The sequence below is a fragment of the Oncorhynchus keta genome, chromosome 26 (assembly GCF_023373465.1).
Source record: "Oncorhynchus keta strain PuntledgeMale-10-30-2019 chromosome 26, Oket_V2, whole genome shotgun sequence".
NCBI lineage: Eukaryota > Metazoa > Chordata > Actinopteri > Salmoniformes > Salmonidae > Oncorhynchus > Oncorhynchus keta.
This window is the reverse complement of record NC_068446.1, coordinates 13,642,497-13,660,444: the sequence shown is the minus strand read 5'-3', so window position 1 is coordinate 13,660,444 and position 17,948 is coordinate 13,642,497. Positions and strand designations below refer to the sequence as shown.

At 45.3% G+C, this 17,948-nt stretch overlaps 1 protein-coding gene across 8 annotated transcripts in view; it reads left to right on the top strand.

The window, feature by feature from the left end:
• LOC118371478 (receptor-type tyrosine-protein phosphatase F) overlaps window positions 1–17,948 on the top strand; it is a 430,463-nt gene that overhangs the window by 380,337 nt on the left and 32,178 nt on the right. For all 8 annotated transcript variants that reach the window (XM_052480269.1, XM_052480266.1, XM_052480268.1 and 5 more), the window contains one exon: window positions 13,654–13,766. In XM_052480269.1, coding sequence (XP_052336229.1) covers window positions 13,654–13,766 — 113 coding nt within the window. The remainder of the gene's footprint in view (window positions 1–13,653; window positions 13,767–17,948) is intronic.

Below are 17,948 nucleotides of genomic sequence, written 5' to 3'. Positions count from 1 at the left end.
CCATACAGTGCACTCTGAAAGTTTCCGGACCCCTTGAATTTTTCCACATTTTGTTTCGTTACAACCTTATTATAAAACAACCATATTGTTTTTTTCCCCCTCATTAATCTACACACAACACCCCATAATGACACAGCAAAGGCAGGATTTTAGAAATGTTTGCAAATTTTCTTTTTCTTTTTTAATAAGAAACTGAAATATAACATTTACATAAGTATTCAGACACATTACTTAGTACTTTGTTGAAGCACTTTTGGCAGCGATCACGGGCTCGCATTCTCTTCGGTATAAAGCTACAAGCTTGGCACACCTGTATTTGGGTAGTTTCTCCCATTGTTCTTTGTCAGGTTGGATGGGGAGTGTCGCTGCACAGCTATCTTCAGGTTTCTCCAGAGATGTTTGATCGGTTTCAAGTCTGGACTCTGGCTGGGCCACTCAAGGACATTCAGAGACTTGTCCCAAAGCCACTCCTGTGTTGTCTTGGCTGTGTGCTTAGGGTCGTTTTCCTGTTGGAAGGTGAACCTTCGCCCCAGTCGGAGGTCCTGAGCGCTCTGGAGTAGGTTTTCATCAAGGATCTCTCTGTACTTTGGCCCGTTCATCTTTCCCTCGATCCTGACGAGTCTCCCATTACCTGCCACTGAAAAACATCCCCCCAGCATGATGCTGCCACCACCATGCTTCATCGTATGGATGTTGCCAGGTGGAATCCAGATGTGACTCTTGTCATTCAGGCCAAAGAGTTCAATCTTGGTTTCATCAGGCCAGAGATTCTTGTTTATCATGGTCTGAGAGTCTTTAGGTGCCTTTTGGCAAACTCCAAGCAGGCTGTCATGTGCCTTTTACCTGAGGAGTCGCTTCAGTCTGGCCACTCTACCATAAAAGCCTGATTGGTGGAATTCTGCAGGGATGGTTGTCCTTCTGGAAGGTTCTCCCATGTCCAAAGAGGAACTTTAGAGCTCTGTCAGGGTGACCATCGGGTTCTTGGCCACCTCCCTGACCAAGGCCCTTCTCCCCCGATTGCTCAGTTTAGCTGTGCAGCCAGCTCTAGGAAGAGTCTCTGTTTTTGGGGACCTTCAATGCTGCAGACATTTTTTGGTACCCTTCCCCAGATCTGTGCCTCAAAACAGTCCTGTCTCGGAGCTCGAGGGACAATTCCTTCAACTTCATGACTTGGTTTATGCACTGACATGCACTGTCAAATGTGGGACCTTATATAGACAGGTGTGTGCCTTTCCAAATCATGACCAATCAATTGAATTTACCACTGATGGACTCCAATCAAGCTGTAGAAACATCTCAATGATGATCAATAGAAGCAGAATGCGCCTGAGCTTAATTTCGAATCTCATTGCAAAGGGTCTGAATATTATTTTTAATTTTTTTATGTGTTAAAATTTCTAAAAACCTGTTATCGCTTTGTCATTGAAGGGTATTGTTTGTAGATTGATGAGGAAAATAGTTTATTAATCAAATTTTTAAAAAGGCTGTAACTCAACGTGTCTGAATACTTTCCGAATACTCTGTATATACATAAGTAAGTGGACACCCCTACAAATGAGTGGATTCGACAATTTCAGCCACACCTGTTGCTAACAGGTGTGTAAAATCGAGCACACAGCCATGCAAACTCCATAGATGACCGGCAGTAGAATGGCCTTACTGAAGAGCTCAGTGACTTTCAATGTGGCACCATGAAAGTCAGTTTGTCAAATTTCTGCCCTGTAAGTGCTGTTATTGTGAAGTGGAAATGTCTAGGAGCAACAACATCTCAGCCGCGAAGTGATAGCCCACACAAAGCCCACAGAACGGGACTGCCGAATGCTGATGCCCGAAGCGCAAAAAATCTTCTGTCCTCGGTTGCAACAATAGTTCCAAACTGCCTGTGGAAGCAACATCAGCACAAGTACTGTTCGTCGGGAGCTTCATTAAATGGGTTTCCGTGGCCGAGCAGCCGCACACAAGCCTAAACTCACCATGCGCAATATCAAGCCTCGGCTGGAGTGATGTAAAGCTCGCCACCAATGGACTCTGAAGCATTGGGAATGCGTTCGCTGGAATGTTGAATCACGCTTCACTATCTTCCAGTCTGACGGACGAACCTGGGTTTGGCGGATTCCAGGAGAATGCTACCTGCCCGAATGCATAGTGTCACCTGTAAAGTTTGGTGGTGGAGGAATTCCGGTCTGGAGCTGTTTTTCATGATTCGGGCGAGGCCCCTTAGTTCCAGTGAAGGGAAATCTTAATGCTATATCGTACAATTACATTCTAGATGGTTCTGTGCTTCCAACTTTGTGGCAACAATTTTGGGAAGACCCTTTCCTGTTTCAGCATGACAATCAATACCCCCATGCACATAGCGAGGTCCATAAAGAAATGGTTTGTTGAGATTGGTGTGGAAGAACTTGACTGGCCCTCATTCGTTGGAGTTCAGTGGTTACTCCATCAAGACAGATAGACATTCATCTAGCCTCAGCCTGAAGTCCTATAGGCTCTGTGAGACTCTCTCCTTGGAGTGAGTCTCCTTGGAGTGAGCATTGATATGGGAGGTATCTCAGTCAGGTAGCCTGTGGCCATGCTCTCCCAGAGTTGGCCCAGCTGTGTTTTCGCTGCTCTCTTTGAATGTAGCTGTCCTTAGAGCTTCTAGCTGAGCTAGCATAAGAGAGAGAGGGAAGAACAGGGGATCCATATGCTTCTTCCGCTAATAATGAAATCTCAGCTAGCTAGCACACTGCTGGGATGGGACGAGCTGGTTCTCCTTCCTCTGTCTTCTTCTATCTGTTCAACATTCTTCTCCTCTTTTGTCACCCTTCTCTCTTACTGTTTGTTCAGTCTTTGAGTTGCTGGGCTTGTGGTAGTGTAGCTCTCCTTACTTCTCAGACGCTTCAGCTCTGCTTGAACAAAAAAGGGAATCAGGTGCTTGACTTGATCATTAAAAAGGACTTAATCATTCAAAAAAGCATTCCAAAATGCTTGACCTCACCTTAATTCTCCTCACTCTGGCGATCAGAAGGAGCCAGACCTCAACTCGCTCTTACACAACAACCCAGGAAAGTAATAAGCTGAACTCAGCTGAACTAGTAATTCAAAGTATTTCTCTGTGGGAAAAGTCCAGGCAAGGCTGACTTAGATGGCAGGAGGGTGGAGGATTTCTTCACAGCAAATGAGAAGAAATCTTTTGAAGTGTCCCAATTTAACATGCCTATTTGACTGCATAGGCCTATAACTCTCTGATGTCCATGCCAGGACACATAGCAACTTTTTATGACTTGGAAGTCATTTTGCTGGAATGGATTGTATTCAAATATAAATTAATGTAAATGCTACAAAACACAGTACAAGAGGCAGATCTATAGACATTTCAACAGTTGCAAAAGTATATGAGGTAAAACAGCTTATTATATAATAACCCCATCCTCATCTGTCCACACAATGTAGTAGGATAACATAGTTGATACCGGGACGTTAGTTGCAGGATGCAACCTGCTGTATTTCCACTGAGTTAGTACAATATCTACCTCAAGTAACCTGAGAGAGCAGAGTGCACCATCATCAAGCCTGTCCAACTGCAGAGAATATAATTATCTCCTGAATTCCCCACATAGCAGATATGTAGATCCTCCTTTAAAAAAAAATCCCAGCATATGTATCTTAAGAGAATGGGTTGTAAAGAAAAAATATATATATTTAAACACTTGTTGAAGATGATCACAGTGACAGGGATTGAGATCTGGGCCCCTGGAGGAAAAAAACTCATTTTCAAAATGTCAGCGTTATTATCTGAATAAAACCGCAGGGCTGAGAGATTGGAGGAGAGAGAGAGGGTGGGAGGGAGGGATGGATGGAATGAGGGATGGAGGGAGGTGTGAAGTAAAGAGCTTGTATTAGCCAGATGCTGTTCCCCATCCACTGCTTCTATGCTTTAACCCTGTAATTTAATCCTCCTCCCTCTCTCTCTCCCTCTCTCTGTTTTCTCCCTCGCTCACTTTCCCCCTGCTTTCTGTGAACGCAGCAAACAAGAAAGGTTAGTACTTCTCTCCTGTTTTACATCCGTACACCACTTTCCCCCCTCTCAACCCTGGCTTGGCTGTCAATCTGCAGCACACCCTTCCTCTCCCCTCCCCCTAAGGCGTCAGCATGCGAAGGCGTCAGCTGGCTGAACGAGTGTGCTTGCATAGTCCCTTAAAAGACCTTCGCTTGAAAAAAAAAATGTTTTTACATCAAATTAAGACGTTATTGCAGTATTTCTAAAGTGAAAATATGTGCATGAAACCGATTCGTCTCTCGTTGAATGACAAAAAACACTTAATTGAAGAACCCCTGCCGTTGACCAATCACAGACGAATGGGAGTAGACTTCGGCTACTGACTTCGGCTTGCCTCAAACTTTTTGCTGTTGTGCCCAAACAACTGATAAAACCCTCGCTGAGACACAAACTAACAAAAACGTCACAAAAGGTAGTTGAGCTGGGAAGCATGTGGACAGATGCCTTTACTCCTCTATAAGATGTGCTTCTGGGTCAGGCTGCTCCACTCTGTTCTGTTCTGACTGATGCCTGATGTAGAGAGTCAGAGTGACAGACTGACATGCTCTTTGTTTCTACTACACTGTCAAGATCACACATAGCGAGGTCCGGTATGCGATCGATTCTTTTTCTACTACTCTCTTTACTGACTCGAAAGTCACGATTCGTTTTTCTGAGTGACTCGTTCATTTTAGTCGTTCTTTTGGCCTGCTAGCAGCAGGATTGATATACAGTCCTCCGACTCAACAGCTCTAGAGATGTGCTCTGACCAACAACTGTCTGTCATAATTACTCAAAGGAAAATAGATCATGCTGCAGGCAGCATAGAGGATAAAAATATATGTTAACTGACAATTCATCTCATGGTGCAAGAATGAACCCAATTCATTAATTATTGAATGTTATGATGGAATCGGCTTTGAAGAATCAAAGCATGAACAGCCTCTACTAAACAAACTTGAACTCGAGAACAAATAGTTTGGGGGGGGCTGCAGTTTGCGAACCATATTGTGCTTATCACAGTTGAGCAATGCACTCCTCCAACAGTCGTTCACAATCTAGTCCGGATGTGGCCACAACTAGACCTTGTATCAAATGTATTAAGACATCATCTTATTTATATCCCTAGCAATCAACAAATGTATGCCTACATTGTTTAAACAACAAGTCTCAGTCACAAATGACAGCTTCAATAAGCACACCACGGTAAACGACACGTGAACGAGAGGTTTGTCGGATTATGATAGTTTTCAGTTCATCGTTCGCCGGTAGGGGCTCCTGCCTGCCAACTGTGATGAACGAGAGGCTTGTAGAATCAGGACTTTCAAGTTTTCAGTTCATCGTTCGCTGGTGTGGGGTCCTGCGTGTTCTGGTCATTACTGACTCAAAATTAGTCTACAGAATCGTTCTTTTGACTGAACTTCCCATCACTATCACACATCACACCTTTGACTGTTTTTTTCACAGGAGACATGTCTGGCTCTTGACTGGTTGTGTGTCTATGTGTGTGCATGTGTGTGTGTGTGTCCACGTATGTCGTGTTTGCGCGTGTGAGCATGCAAATATGTGCATGCGTGTGTGGGCAATGTTTACAGGCAGCTTTGAGAAATGTCTTTGATCTCGTTGATCTGTTGAGCGACATCTCACTGAGAGTTCATAGTCTGTGGTTTCTCCTTTGCCCGGTTCCCCCCACCAACACCCACACACACCTGCAGCCCTGATGCCTTGCAAGCAAAATGCAAAAAGTGGAGTTCAAATTACATGTCGTTTCCTAGGCAATAGTCAGAATAACAAAGCACGCTTTCCCACACTTCCTTATTTCCTGCCTCCATGCTTTATTACGATCTCCATTACAATCCTCATCTCGCCGTCCATCTCCATGGATGTGTCCTAAATGGCATCTTATTTCCTGTATAGTGCAGCTCTATTGACCCGAGCCTTAAACAGCTTGGAAAATTCTAGAAAATGATGGCTTTAGATGCTTCTGATAGGCTGATTAATATTATTTGAGTCGATTTGAGGTGTACCTGTGGATGTAATTCAAGGCCTACCTTCAAACTCAGTGCCTCTTTGCTTGGCATCATGGGACAATCAAAAGAAATCATCCAAGACCTCAGAAAAAAATATTGTAGACCTCCACAAGTCTGGTTCATCCTTAGGAGCAATTTCCAAATGCCTGAAGGTACCACGTTCATCTGTTCAAACAATAGTACGCAAGTATAATATATATATATGCCATTTAGCAGACGCTTTTATCCAAAGCGACTTACAGTCATGTGTGCATACATTCTACGTATGGGTGGTCCCAGGAATCAAACCCACTACCCTGGCGTTACAAGCGCCATGCTCTACCACGCAGCCATCATACCGCTCAGGAAGGAGACTTGTTCTGTCTCCTAGAGATCAAATCAAATTGTATTTATCACATACACATGGTTAGCAGATGTTAGTGCGAGTGTAGCGAAATGCTTGTGCTTGTTGTTCCGACAATGCAGTAATAACCAACAAGTAATCTAGCTAACAATTCCAAAACTACTACCTTATAGACACAAGTGTAAGGGGATAAAGAATATGTACATAAGATATATGAATGAGTGATGGTACAGAGCGGCGTAGGCAAGATACAGTAGATGGTATTGAGTGCAGTATATACATATGAGATGAGTATGTAAACAAAGTGGCGTAGTTAAAGTGGCTAGTGATACATGTATTACATAAGGATGCAGTAGATGATATAGAGTACCGTATATACGTATACATATGAGATGAATAATGTAGGGTATGTAAACATTATATTAGGTAGCATTGTTTAAAGTGGCTAGTGATATATTTTACATTTCCCATCAATTCCCATTATTAATGTGGCTGGAGTTGAGTCAGTGTGTTGGCAGCAGCCACTCAATGTTAGTGGTGGCTGTTTAACAGTCTGATGGCCTTGAGATAGAAGCTGTTTTTCAGTCTCTCGGTCCCAGCTTTGATGCAACTGTACTGACCTCGCCTTCTGGATGATAGCGGGGTGAACAGGCAGTGGCTCGGGTGGTTGTTGTCCTTGATGATCTTTATGGCCTTCCTGTGACATCGGGTGGTGTAGGTGTCCTGGAGGGCAGGTAGTTTGCCCCCAGTGATGCGTTGTGCAGACCTCACTACCCTCTGGAGAGCCTTACGGTTGTGGGCGGAGCAGTTGCCGTACCAGGCGGTGATACAGCCCGACAGGATGCTCTCGATTGTGCATCTGTAGAAGTTTGTGAGTGCTTTTGGTGACAAGCCGAATTTATTCAGCCTCATGAGGTTGAAGAGGCGCTGCGGCGCCTTCTTCACGATGCTGTCTGTGTGGGTGGACCAATTCAGTTTGTCTGTGATGTGCACGCCGAGGAACTTAAAACTTACTACCCTCTCCACTACTGTGGATGGGGGGGGGGGGGTGTTCCCTCTGCTGTTTCCTGAAGTCCACAATCATCTCCTTAGTTTTGTTGACGTTGAGTGTGAGGTTATTTTCCTGACACCACACTCCGAGGGCCCTCACCTCCTCCCTGTAGGCCGTCTCGTCGTTGTTGGTAATCAAGCCTACCACTGTTGTGTTGTCCGCAAACTTGATGATTGAGTTGGAGGCGTGCGTGGCCACGCAGTCGTGGGTGAACAGGGAGTACAGGAGAGGGCTCAGAACACACCCTTGTGGGGCCCCAGTGTTGAGGATCAGCGGGGTGGAGATGTTGTTGCCTACCCTCACCACCTGGGGGCGGACCGTCAGGAAGTCCAGTACCCAGTTGCACAGGGCGGGGTCGAGGCCCAGGGTCTCGAGCTTGATGACGAGCTTGGAGGGCACTATGGTGTTAAATGCCGAGCTGTAGTCGATGAACAGCATTCTCACATAGGTATTCCTCTTGTCCAGATGGGTTAGGGCAGTGTGCAGTGTGGTTGAGATTGCATCGTCTGTGGACCTATTTGGGCGGTAAGCAAATTGGAGTGGGTCTATGGTGTCAGGTAGGTGGAGGTGATATGGTCCTTGACTAGTCTCTCAAAGCACTTCATGATGATGGAAGTGAGTGCTACGGGGCGGTAGTCGTTTAGCTCAGCTACCTTAGCTTTCTTGGGAACAGGAACAATGGTGGCCCTCTTGAAGCATGTGGGAACAACAGACTTGGATAGGGATTGATTGAATATGTCCGTAAACACACCGGCCAGCTGGTCTGCGCATGCTCTGAGGGCGCGGCTGGGGATGCCGTCTGGGCCTGCAGCCTTGCGAGGGTTGACACGTTTAAATGTTTTCCTCACGTCGGCTGCAGTGAAGGAGAGTCTGCATGTTTTAGTTGCGGGCAGTGTCATTGGCACTGTATTGTCCTCAAAGCGGGCAAAAAAAGTGATTTAGTCTGCCTGGGAGCAAGACATCCTGGTCTGTGACAGTGCTGGTTTTCTTTATATAATAATAATAATAATATATGCCATTTATCAGACGCTTTTATCCAAAGCGACTTACAGTCATGTGTGCATACATTCTACGTATGTAATCCGTGATTGACTGTAGATCCTGCCACATACCTCTTGTGTCTGAGCCATTGAATTGAGATTCTACTTTGTCTCTATACTGACGCTTAGCTTGTTTGATTGCCTTGCGGAGGGAATAGTTTCACTGTTTGTATTCGGTCATGTTTCCAGTCACCTTGCCCTGATTACATTTACATTTACATTTAAGTCATTTAGCAGACGCTCTTATCCAGAGCGACTTACAAATTGGTGCATTCACCTTATGACATCCAGTGGAACAGCCACTTTACAATAGTGCATCTAAATCTTTTAAGGGGGGGGTGAGAAGGATTACTTTATCCTATCCTAGGTATTCCTTAAAGAGGTGGGGTTTCAGGTGTCTCCGGAAGGTGGTGATTGACTCCGCTGTCCTGGCGTCGTGGGGGAGTTTGTTCCACCATTGGGGGCCAGAGCAGCGAACAGTTTTGACTGGGCTGAGCGGGAACTGTACTTCCTCAGTGGTAGGGAGGCGAGCAGGCCAGAGGTGGATGAACGCAGTGCCCTTCTTTGGGTGTAGGGCCTGATCAGAGCCTGGAGGTACTGAGGTGCCGTTCCCCTCACAGCTCCGTAGGCAAGCACCATGGTCTTGTAGCGGATGCGAGCTTCAACTGGAAGCCAGTGGAGAGAGCGGAGGAGCGGGGTGACGTGAGAGAACTTGGGAAGGTTGAACACCAGACCGGCTGCGGCGTTCTGGATGAGTTGTAGGGGTTTAATGGCACAGGCAGGGAGCCCAGCCAACAGCGAGTTGCAGTAATCCAGACGGGAGATGACAAGTGCCTGGATTAGGACCTGCGCCGCTTCCTGTGTGAGGCAGGGTCGTACTCTGCGGATGTTGTAGAGCATGAACCTACAGGAACGGGCCACCGCCTTGATGTTAGTTGAGAACGACAGGGTGTTGTCCAGGATCACGCCAAGGTTCTTAGCGCTCTGGGAGGAGGACACAATGGAGTTGTCAACTGTGATGGCGAGATCATGGAACGGGCAGTCCTTCCCCGGGAGGAAGAGCAGCTCCGTCTTGCCGAGGTTCAGCTTGAGGTGGTGATCCGTCATCCACACTGATATGTCTGCCAGACATGCAGAGATGCGATTCGCCACCTGGTCATCAGAAGGGGGAAAGGAGAAGATTAATTGTGTGTTGTCTGCATAGCAATGATAGGAGAGACCATGTGAGGTTATGACAGAGCCAAGTGACTTGGTGTATAGCGAGAATAGGAGAGGGCCTAGAACAGAGCCCTGGGGGACACCAGTGGTGAGAGCGCGTGGTGAGGAGACAGATTCTCGCCACGCCACCTGGTAGGAGCGACCTGTCAGGTAGGACGCAATCCAAGCGTGGGCCGCGCCGGAGATGCCCAACTCGGAGAGGGTGGAGAGGAGGATCTGATGGTTCACAGTATCGAAGGCAGCCGATAGGTCTAGAAGGATGAGAGCAAAGGAGAGAGAGTTAGCTTTATCAGTGCGGAGCGCCTCCGTGATACAGAGAAGAGCAGTCTCAGTTGAATGACTAGTCTTGAAACCTGACTGAATTATTTCAAAATTAAATTAAAAGCAGTGGTTCGCGCTTTAAGTTTCACGCGAATGCTGCCATCAATCCACGGTTTCTGGTTTGGGAATGTTTTAATCGTTGCTATGGGAACGACATCTTCAATGCACTTTCTAATGAACTCGCACACCGAATCTGTGTATTCGTCAATGTTGTCGTCTGACGCAATACGGAACATATCCCAGTCCACGTGATGGAAGCAGTCTTGGAGTGTGGAATCAGATTGGTCGGACCAGCATTGAACAGACCTCAGCGCGGGAGCTTCTTGTTTTAGTTTCTGTCTGTAGGCAGGGATCAGCAAAAATGGAGTTGTGGTCAGCTTTTCCGAAAGGAGGGCGGGGCAGGGCCTTATATGCGTCGCGGAAGTTGGAATAGCAATGATCCAAGGTTTTTCCAGCCCTGGTTGCGCAATCGATATGCTGATAAAATTTAGAGAGTCTTGTTTTCAGATTAGCCTTGTTAAAATCCCCAGCTACAATTAATGCAGCCTCCGGATAAATGGATTCCAGTTTGCAAAGAGTCAAATAAAGTTTGTTCAGAGCCATCGATGTGTCTGCTTGGGGGGGACTTTATACGGCTGTGATTATAATCGAAGAGAATTCCCTTGGTAGATAATGTGGTCTACATTTTATTGTGAGGAATTCTAAATCAGGTGAACAGAAGGACTTGAGTTCCTGTATGTTGTTATGATCACACCACGTCCCGTTACCCATAAAGCATACGCCCCCGCCCCTCTTCTTACCAGAAAGATGTTTGTTTGTCGGCGCGATGCGTGGAGAAACCAGCTGGCTGCACCGTCTCCGATAGAGTCTCTCCAGTGAGCCATGTTTCCGTGAAGCAAAGAACGTTACAGTCTCTGATGTCCCTCTGGAATGCTACCCTTGCTTGGATTTCATCAACCTTGTTGTCAAGAGACTGGACATTGGCGAGGAGAATGCTAGGGAGTGGTGCACGATGTGCCCGTCTCCGGAGACTGACCAGAAGACCGCTTCGTTTTCCCCTTTTTCGAAGTCGTTTTTTGGGGTCGCCGGCTGGGATCCATTCCGTTGTCCTGGGTGAAAGGCAGAACACAGGATCCGCTTCGCGAAAGTCATATTCTTGGTCGTACTGATGGTGAGTTGACGCTACTCTTATGTTCAGTAGTTCTTCTCGACTGTATGTAATGAAACCGAAGATGACCTGGGGTACCAATGTAAGAAATAACACGTAAAAAAAAAAAAGCATAGTTTCCTAGGAACGCGAAGCGAGGCGGCCATCTCTGTCAGCGCCGGAAGTCATGAAATCACGGAAGAGATGAATGTACTTTGGTGCAAAAAGTATAAATCAATTGCCGAACAGCAAAGGACCTTGTGAAGATGCTGGAGGAAACAGGTACAAAAGTATCTATATCCACAGTAAAATTAGTCCTATATCAACATAACCTGAATGGTCGCTCAGCAAGGAAGAAGCCACTGCTCCAGACCCGCCATAAAAAATGCCTGACTACGGTTTGCAACTGCACATGGGGACAAAGATCATACTTTTTGGAGATATGTCCTCTGGTCTGATGAAACAAAAATAGAACTGTTTGGCTATAATTACCATCGTTATGTTTGGAGGAAAAAGGGGGAGGCTTGCAAGCCGAACAACATCATCCCAAACGTGAAACACGGGGGTGGCAGCATGATGTTGTGGGGGTGCTTTGCTGTAGGAGGGACTGGTCCACTTCACAAAGTAGATGGCATCATGACGGTGGAAAATTATGTGGATATATTGAAGCAAATGGGTCTTCCAATTGGACAATGACCCCAAGCATACTTCCAAAGTTGTGGCAAAATGGCTTAAGGACAACAAAGTCAAGGTATTGGAGTGACCATCACAAAGCTCTGACCTCAATCCTATAGAAAATTTGTGGGCAGAACTGAAAAAGTGTGTGCGAGCAACGAGGCCTACAAACCTGACTCAGTTACACCAGCTCTGTCAGGAGGAATGGGCCAAAATTCACCCAACTTATTGTGGGAAGCTTGTGGAAGGCTACGCAAAACGTTTGACCCAAGTTAAACAATTTAAAGGCAATGCTACCAAATACTAATTGAGTGTATGTAAACTTCTGACCCACTGGGAATGAGATGAAAGAAATAATAGCTTAAATTATTCTCTCTACTATTATTCTGACATTTCACATTCTTAAAATGAAGTGATGATACTAACTGACCTAAGACAGGGATTTTTTTTTATAGGATTACATGTCAGGAATTGTCAAAATATTAGTATGAATGTATTTGGCAAAGGTGTATATATAAACTGTAAGTTTAGGGCTAGTAACATGACTGACACCTCTCATAGACAGCTTTGATAGCATGGCATCACTAATAGCTGCCCCTGAGACAGAGTTAGGTGAGCACATCAGCAGCAGTACTCAGCGATGGAGGCTGCTGCACATGACATGTTAGCGTAATGTTAGCGCTACCCAGAGAAACGAATGCATGCTTTAATGCATTTGCTTGGCAGCAGCTGTAACACGTCAAAACTTAAGACCTCAGTTATCATGCTAGGAGACGTGTTGTGCATTGGGAATGGAGGAGGTGTGCTACTTTCCTCCCTCCTCTCCCTCTCTTTCTTTCCTCTCACTACTCCATCCCCCTTTCCTCTTCCCCAAGTCCCTCCCTCTCCCACTCCCCTCTCTCCTTCCCTCCCTCCTTCTCTCTTTCTCTCCACCTCTGTAATTAGCCAGCCGTGCTAGTCTGTCACTGCAACTGATCCGTTAATTGCTCAGCCTGTTTGTTTTCACACATTCATATGGGGGAAATTAGAGGTTTTAATGAGCGTAAACCTAAAACTGTGTCACCACTTCCCCCCCAGCTGTGTAGACAGTAAATTGGGCCCTCCACACATAAACGGCCTCATCTGGGGAACCAACGAACACAGCCCGGCAGACAGTGTTATTTAACAGCAGCATACTCAAATTGCACCCTATTCCCTTTATAACGCATTACTTTTGACCAGAGCTGAGGGCTGTGGCTATGGTCAAAAGTAGGGCATTATATAGCAGGGATGGTGCAGTTTTGGACATAAAACAAATGTACTTATTTATGTGTACTGTATTTATATTATGCATTCTGTATGTTGACTTTGTGTCTTGTCTGTCTTGGACACGGTCTAATACTGGAAGCACCTACTCATTAAGTCAATTTCGGGGTGTGTGTAAATCCGATTCTGGGATTCTGATCTGACTCTGAAGAGTAGATGTGTGCCTCTGCTTCAGGAAGTTACAAATCTCAACATGACTTTTAACTACCTGCAAATTGAGCATCGTCTTGGTATCTGGTATCTTCCACATGATTGCAGAAATAAACAGATGTCAGTCTTTGGGTTGGGTTCTGATGGGTAGTCTGTGTAAGGGGTTGACCATCCCAAGCCAGAAGGCCCCTGCTGTATGGTTTACATTCCAACGTCTAAAGGCCTTTTAGCATGCCACTTAGAATACATGCCAAATACATTACATTCTAAATAGTAGTGTGAATTTTGGAACAGAGAATATACTGTGTTTACAGCTCCTCTCATGGCCTATCCTCCCTGCCTCTCTCCCCAGGAAACGAGCATCTCCCTCTGCCAAGGATGAGCACTCTGTTGGGGTGAAGGACTCTCTGCTGGCCCACTCCTCTGACCCTGTGGAGATGAGACGACTTAACTACCAGACACAAGGTAAAGACGCACACAAACACAAAGTCACCCACCCAGACACACTACCAGACCAGACTGATCACTAGACACACGCTGCAAATTCGGACGTTTGAAAAGGTCTTAAGAACGTCGATAGGCCTTTCTCTGCACTCACCCCCAAAAAACACTGGGAGCAAACTCATGATTCTCGGAGTCAGAGCACGCTGCTCAGACCACTGCGCTATCGCAGTTCACAATGTTCTAGCAAGCTGCGAGATCACTGTGAATGCTGATGATACCTGATGGTAATAGTGCGTTGTTTTTCATTATTTTTGTTTTGAGCCTCCCATAAACCATCGTCCTAACCTTAACCACTCGGGAATGAACACATACAGTTAACCCTTTGAGTTGTTTCCATTTCACCCCTGTAACCACACGGGATTAACCCTGTGACCATGCAGAATGAACGGGGCAAAAATAGACCTTCATCCATAATACGTTGAATTTCGAAGGGAAACTTCGAGATCTTGTTGAGCAGACAAAACAACCCACACAGTCTTAAGTTTAGCAACCATGGACAAACTTTCCACTTTGCCTACAGTCAAATCTCTAACCAGGTTGCTTATAAAACCTGGCCTCGAGCCACCTCCACTGGTCACACTCTTACGCTTTGATAAATTCTGGTAAATGTGTAGATTTTTGTAACCACTTTGATAGGAGAAGCAATGTAACGCAGCTCACAGGACAGCTTTGGAAGATGTAATAGGAAAACCATCTGAGTTCTCAGTGTATATGCAGCTAAATTAGATTCAGCTAAATTAGAATCATATCAGATGCTGGTTATCTCAAATTAAGATTGTTGACATTCAATTATGCAGACTATCATCGGTGGAATGTACCTGCTTTACTGCACACCACATTCTCCAGTGTAAAAATAAAATAAAATAAATGAGTGTTAAATAAGTGTTAAAGTGTTAATAAGTGTTAAATCAACACTGAAAGTATTGAGTTTGTGGACCCATATAGACATCGGGAACCGTGTTAAATTAACACTGCTTAGTTTAAACCCTTATTCAAATATTTCCCAGAATGCCTGATCTTTCAAATAAAAAAAACACCCATGACTGTATTTGTTAGTGACTGAGATATATGCTTGTTGCATTCATCCATTTTCAGCCCTCCTGACATCACTAAGTGATCAAAAAAAAATTGTATTTGTAACACAATACCTTACACATTTCATATGGCCTTATTTTAAGGGTCTTGTATCAAGGGTCTTGTATTACCCTAATAGAGTGATCTGAAACTCATATACATCTCTTTGAACCAAAACCAAACCCATCATTATTATATTTCCCAGCATGCTGTTTTGCAGGTTGGGTTTTGGAATTGTTTGTTTCAGTATCTATGTTTGTGCATGTGCATTCATGCATTGGGGGGTCCCGAGTGGCGCAGCGGTCTAAGACACTGCATCTCAGTGCTCGAGGCGTCACTACAGAGCCTGGTACGATACAAGGCTGTATCACAACCGGTCGTGACTGGGAGTCCCATAGGGCAGCGCACAATTGGCCCAGCATTGTCCGGGTTAGGATTTGCCCGGGGTAGGCCCGCATTGTAAATAAGATTTTGTTCTTTACTGATTTGCCTGGAAAAATAAAGGTTACATTTTTTGGGAGGCGTTAGTTACATTTTTTGCACCCGTTACTGAAAAGTTTTGTCCAGTTTAAATGTCGCCGCACAATGTTCCTAATCCTGGAAGTCATTCCGAATGCAGATTAATACAAACGCCAACTGTTGGATATCCAAACTATGGCTGGATTCAATAGGAATTACACATCACTTTGCAAACTGGCATAATGTGACTTGCAGGTAGAATTGAAAAATGCAGATACATTTCCCAGGCTTTCCAGAAATCCTGGTTGGAAGTTTCCTGGAAATGGAAGCGGGAAATCTGAAATAATTCAGTCAATTTTGATAACCCTAATTCCTTCCTGGCCTGAGGTATGAACTGGGGTACAATTAATGCACTTACAAAGGTACAAAGGATGACCTTACAGAGTACCACTACAGTTACAAGTGTTTGTACCCCTTTAGGCACAAATCGAAACCTTTTGTTGTGTGTAATACAATGGCCTGAAAGTTGTGGTTTACAGGCCACATAGGGCCTGCAAGTCACATTATGGTGACTTACACATCACCTTTGTATGTTGTAACGGTTTTGACTTGAGGTTATTATTTATAGGGGTGCCAGGTAGGTTGTGCCTACCAGAGAAAACATAGGTTTCTCCTTTTGGTTTGGGAGGGAATGAGTCCCATCTGGTCCGTCAAGTCTACACCAATACAAAGGACTTATGTAAAAGTCAGGATGGAAATAAACTTTTCATCAAACCTTAAAACATTGGAAAGAACTTCAAAAACAACTATATTCTTTTGCGTGGGTTGTATTAACAACATCAATGATTACACACACATATAATAATATAACACAATGAGTTCTGGTTCCTCCAGAAATGTCCTGTACCTCGGGCCTAAAAAGAGTCCAGCCCGGTAAAGGAGTTCAGTGAACTCAAGTGACTTTTGTCACGCAATGTTTGTCCGTTCATTCAAGTGTAGCGTAAACCCAGTATTAATCATACAATCAATATAACAATTATTTTACCACAGAACTTTAACGCATATCAACTCTTACTAAGTCCTCAACTACAACTAACGACATAAATCATCACCTTATACATGACATCAAAACAAATGAAATACCGTATACAAAAAGGTTGTAGTCAGTCGGTCAGTCAGACAATCCAATCCGCCAATAGATCTCCAGCGGAAAAAGGCCACGAAGAACAGAGAGGTGCAAAGAGTGGATCTGATCCTGGGTAAAAACGTTTAAACGGCAACAAAACAACGGAATAGAGGAGCTCCGGAACTGAGGGTTGAACACATCCTCATTCACGTCTCCATCACAACCCCACTTTTGCGCAGCTGATGCTGGCTATTTAATAGGGAATTCAAGGGAAAGCGCCCGATTGGAAGGAGCTGCACTGAGACGGTTCAGAAAAATTCAGGGCCGTCACACACCCCCTCCCCTGGAAAAAGCCGACCATTGCCCTGGAAGGCACATCTTGGTCGGGAAAACCGAGAAAGGTCTCATCACTTTCCTCTACAAAAATATTCATTACTTTTTGGAGCTCACGCTCCTCAGCTGAGGGGTCACAGGCCTTAATAAGGTGTGAGACTTCTGGGTCTGGGAATCCGAGAAAAGTCTCCTCACTTTCCTCTTCAAAGATATCCAGGACCTTGCGTTGCGGCGCTCAATCGCCTCCAATTCCTCAGCCGAGGGGGTAACAGGCCTTAAGGCGAACTCGGTAGTTCAAAGGGCCCATCTGCTCCACAATCCTATATGGTCCTTGCCATTTAGGAGCGAGCTTGGCCGAGAAGAATTGTTCAGCTTTCGAGTAAGGATGAGAGCAAAGCCACACCCGATCACGAAGCTGGAACTGCATGTCTCGTCTGTTCTTATCATAATTTCTCTTCTGCTTGAGTCGAGCCTGGATCATGTTTTTTGAGACAAGAGCTCTCAAGTCATGGAGATGGACTACCTGGTCATAGCAAGCAGCGTCTGGAGTAAACTGCTGGGGCTGTAGCACCATATCCAAGGGTCCTCGGAGAGGACGACTTAGGTTCAGCTCTGCAGGTGTGACTCCAGTGGACTCTTGCACAGCAGAATTCAGGGCAAATCGAAACTCGTGAAGGTGCTTGTCCCAGTGTTTGTGCTGGGTCCCTACATAGGAAGCAGTCATTGTCTTCAAGGTTCGATTTACTCTCTCAGTGAGATTGGTCTGTGGGTGATAGGCCGTGGTCAACTTCTGTCTCAGGTTCCATCTTTGGCAGGTCTCCTCAAAGAGATCAGAGACAAATTGGGAACCTCGATCAGACAGGATGTAATCAGGCACTCCCCAGCGAGTCAGGATCTCTTTCGTAAGGATGTTAGAGACGGTCCTTGCTGTGGCCTGACGCAGGGAAAAGAGTTCCACCCACTTTGAATAATAATCGACAAAAACAAGCATGTACACATTCTGATTGGAGCTTCTAGGAAATAGACCCATCAAATCCACTCCTAACATTTCCCATGGTCGGGTAACCACCGTTTGCTGCAACTTGCCAGCAGGCTATCTACCTTCTGGTTTGTACATTTGACAAACCTGACAGTTTCGGATGTGTGACTTC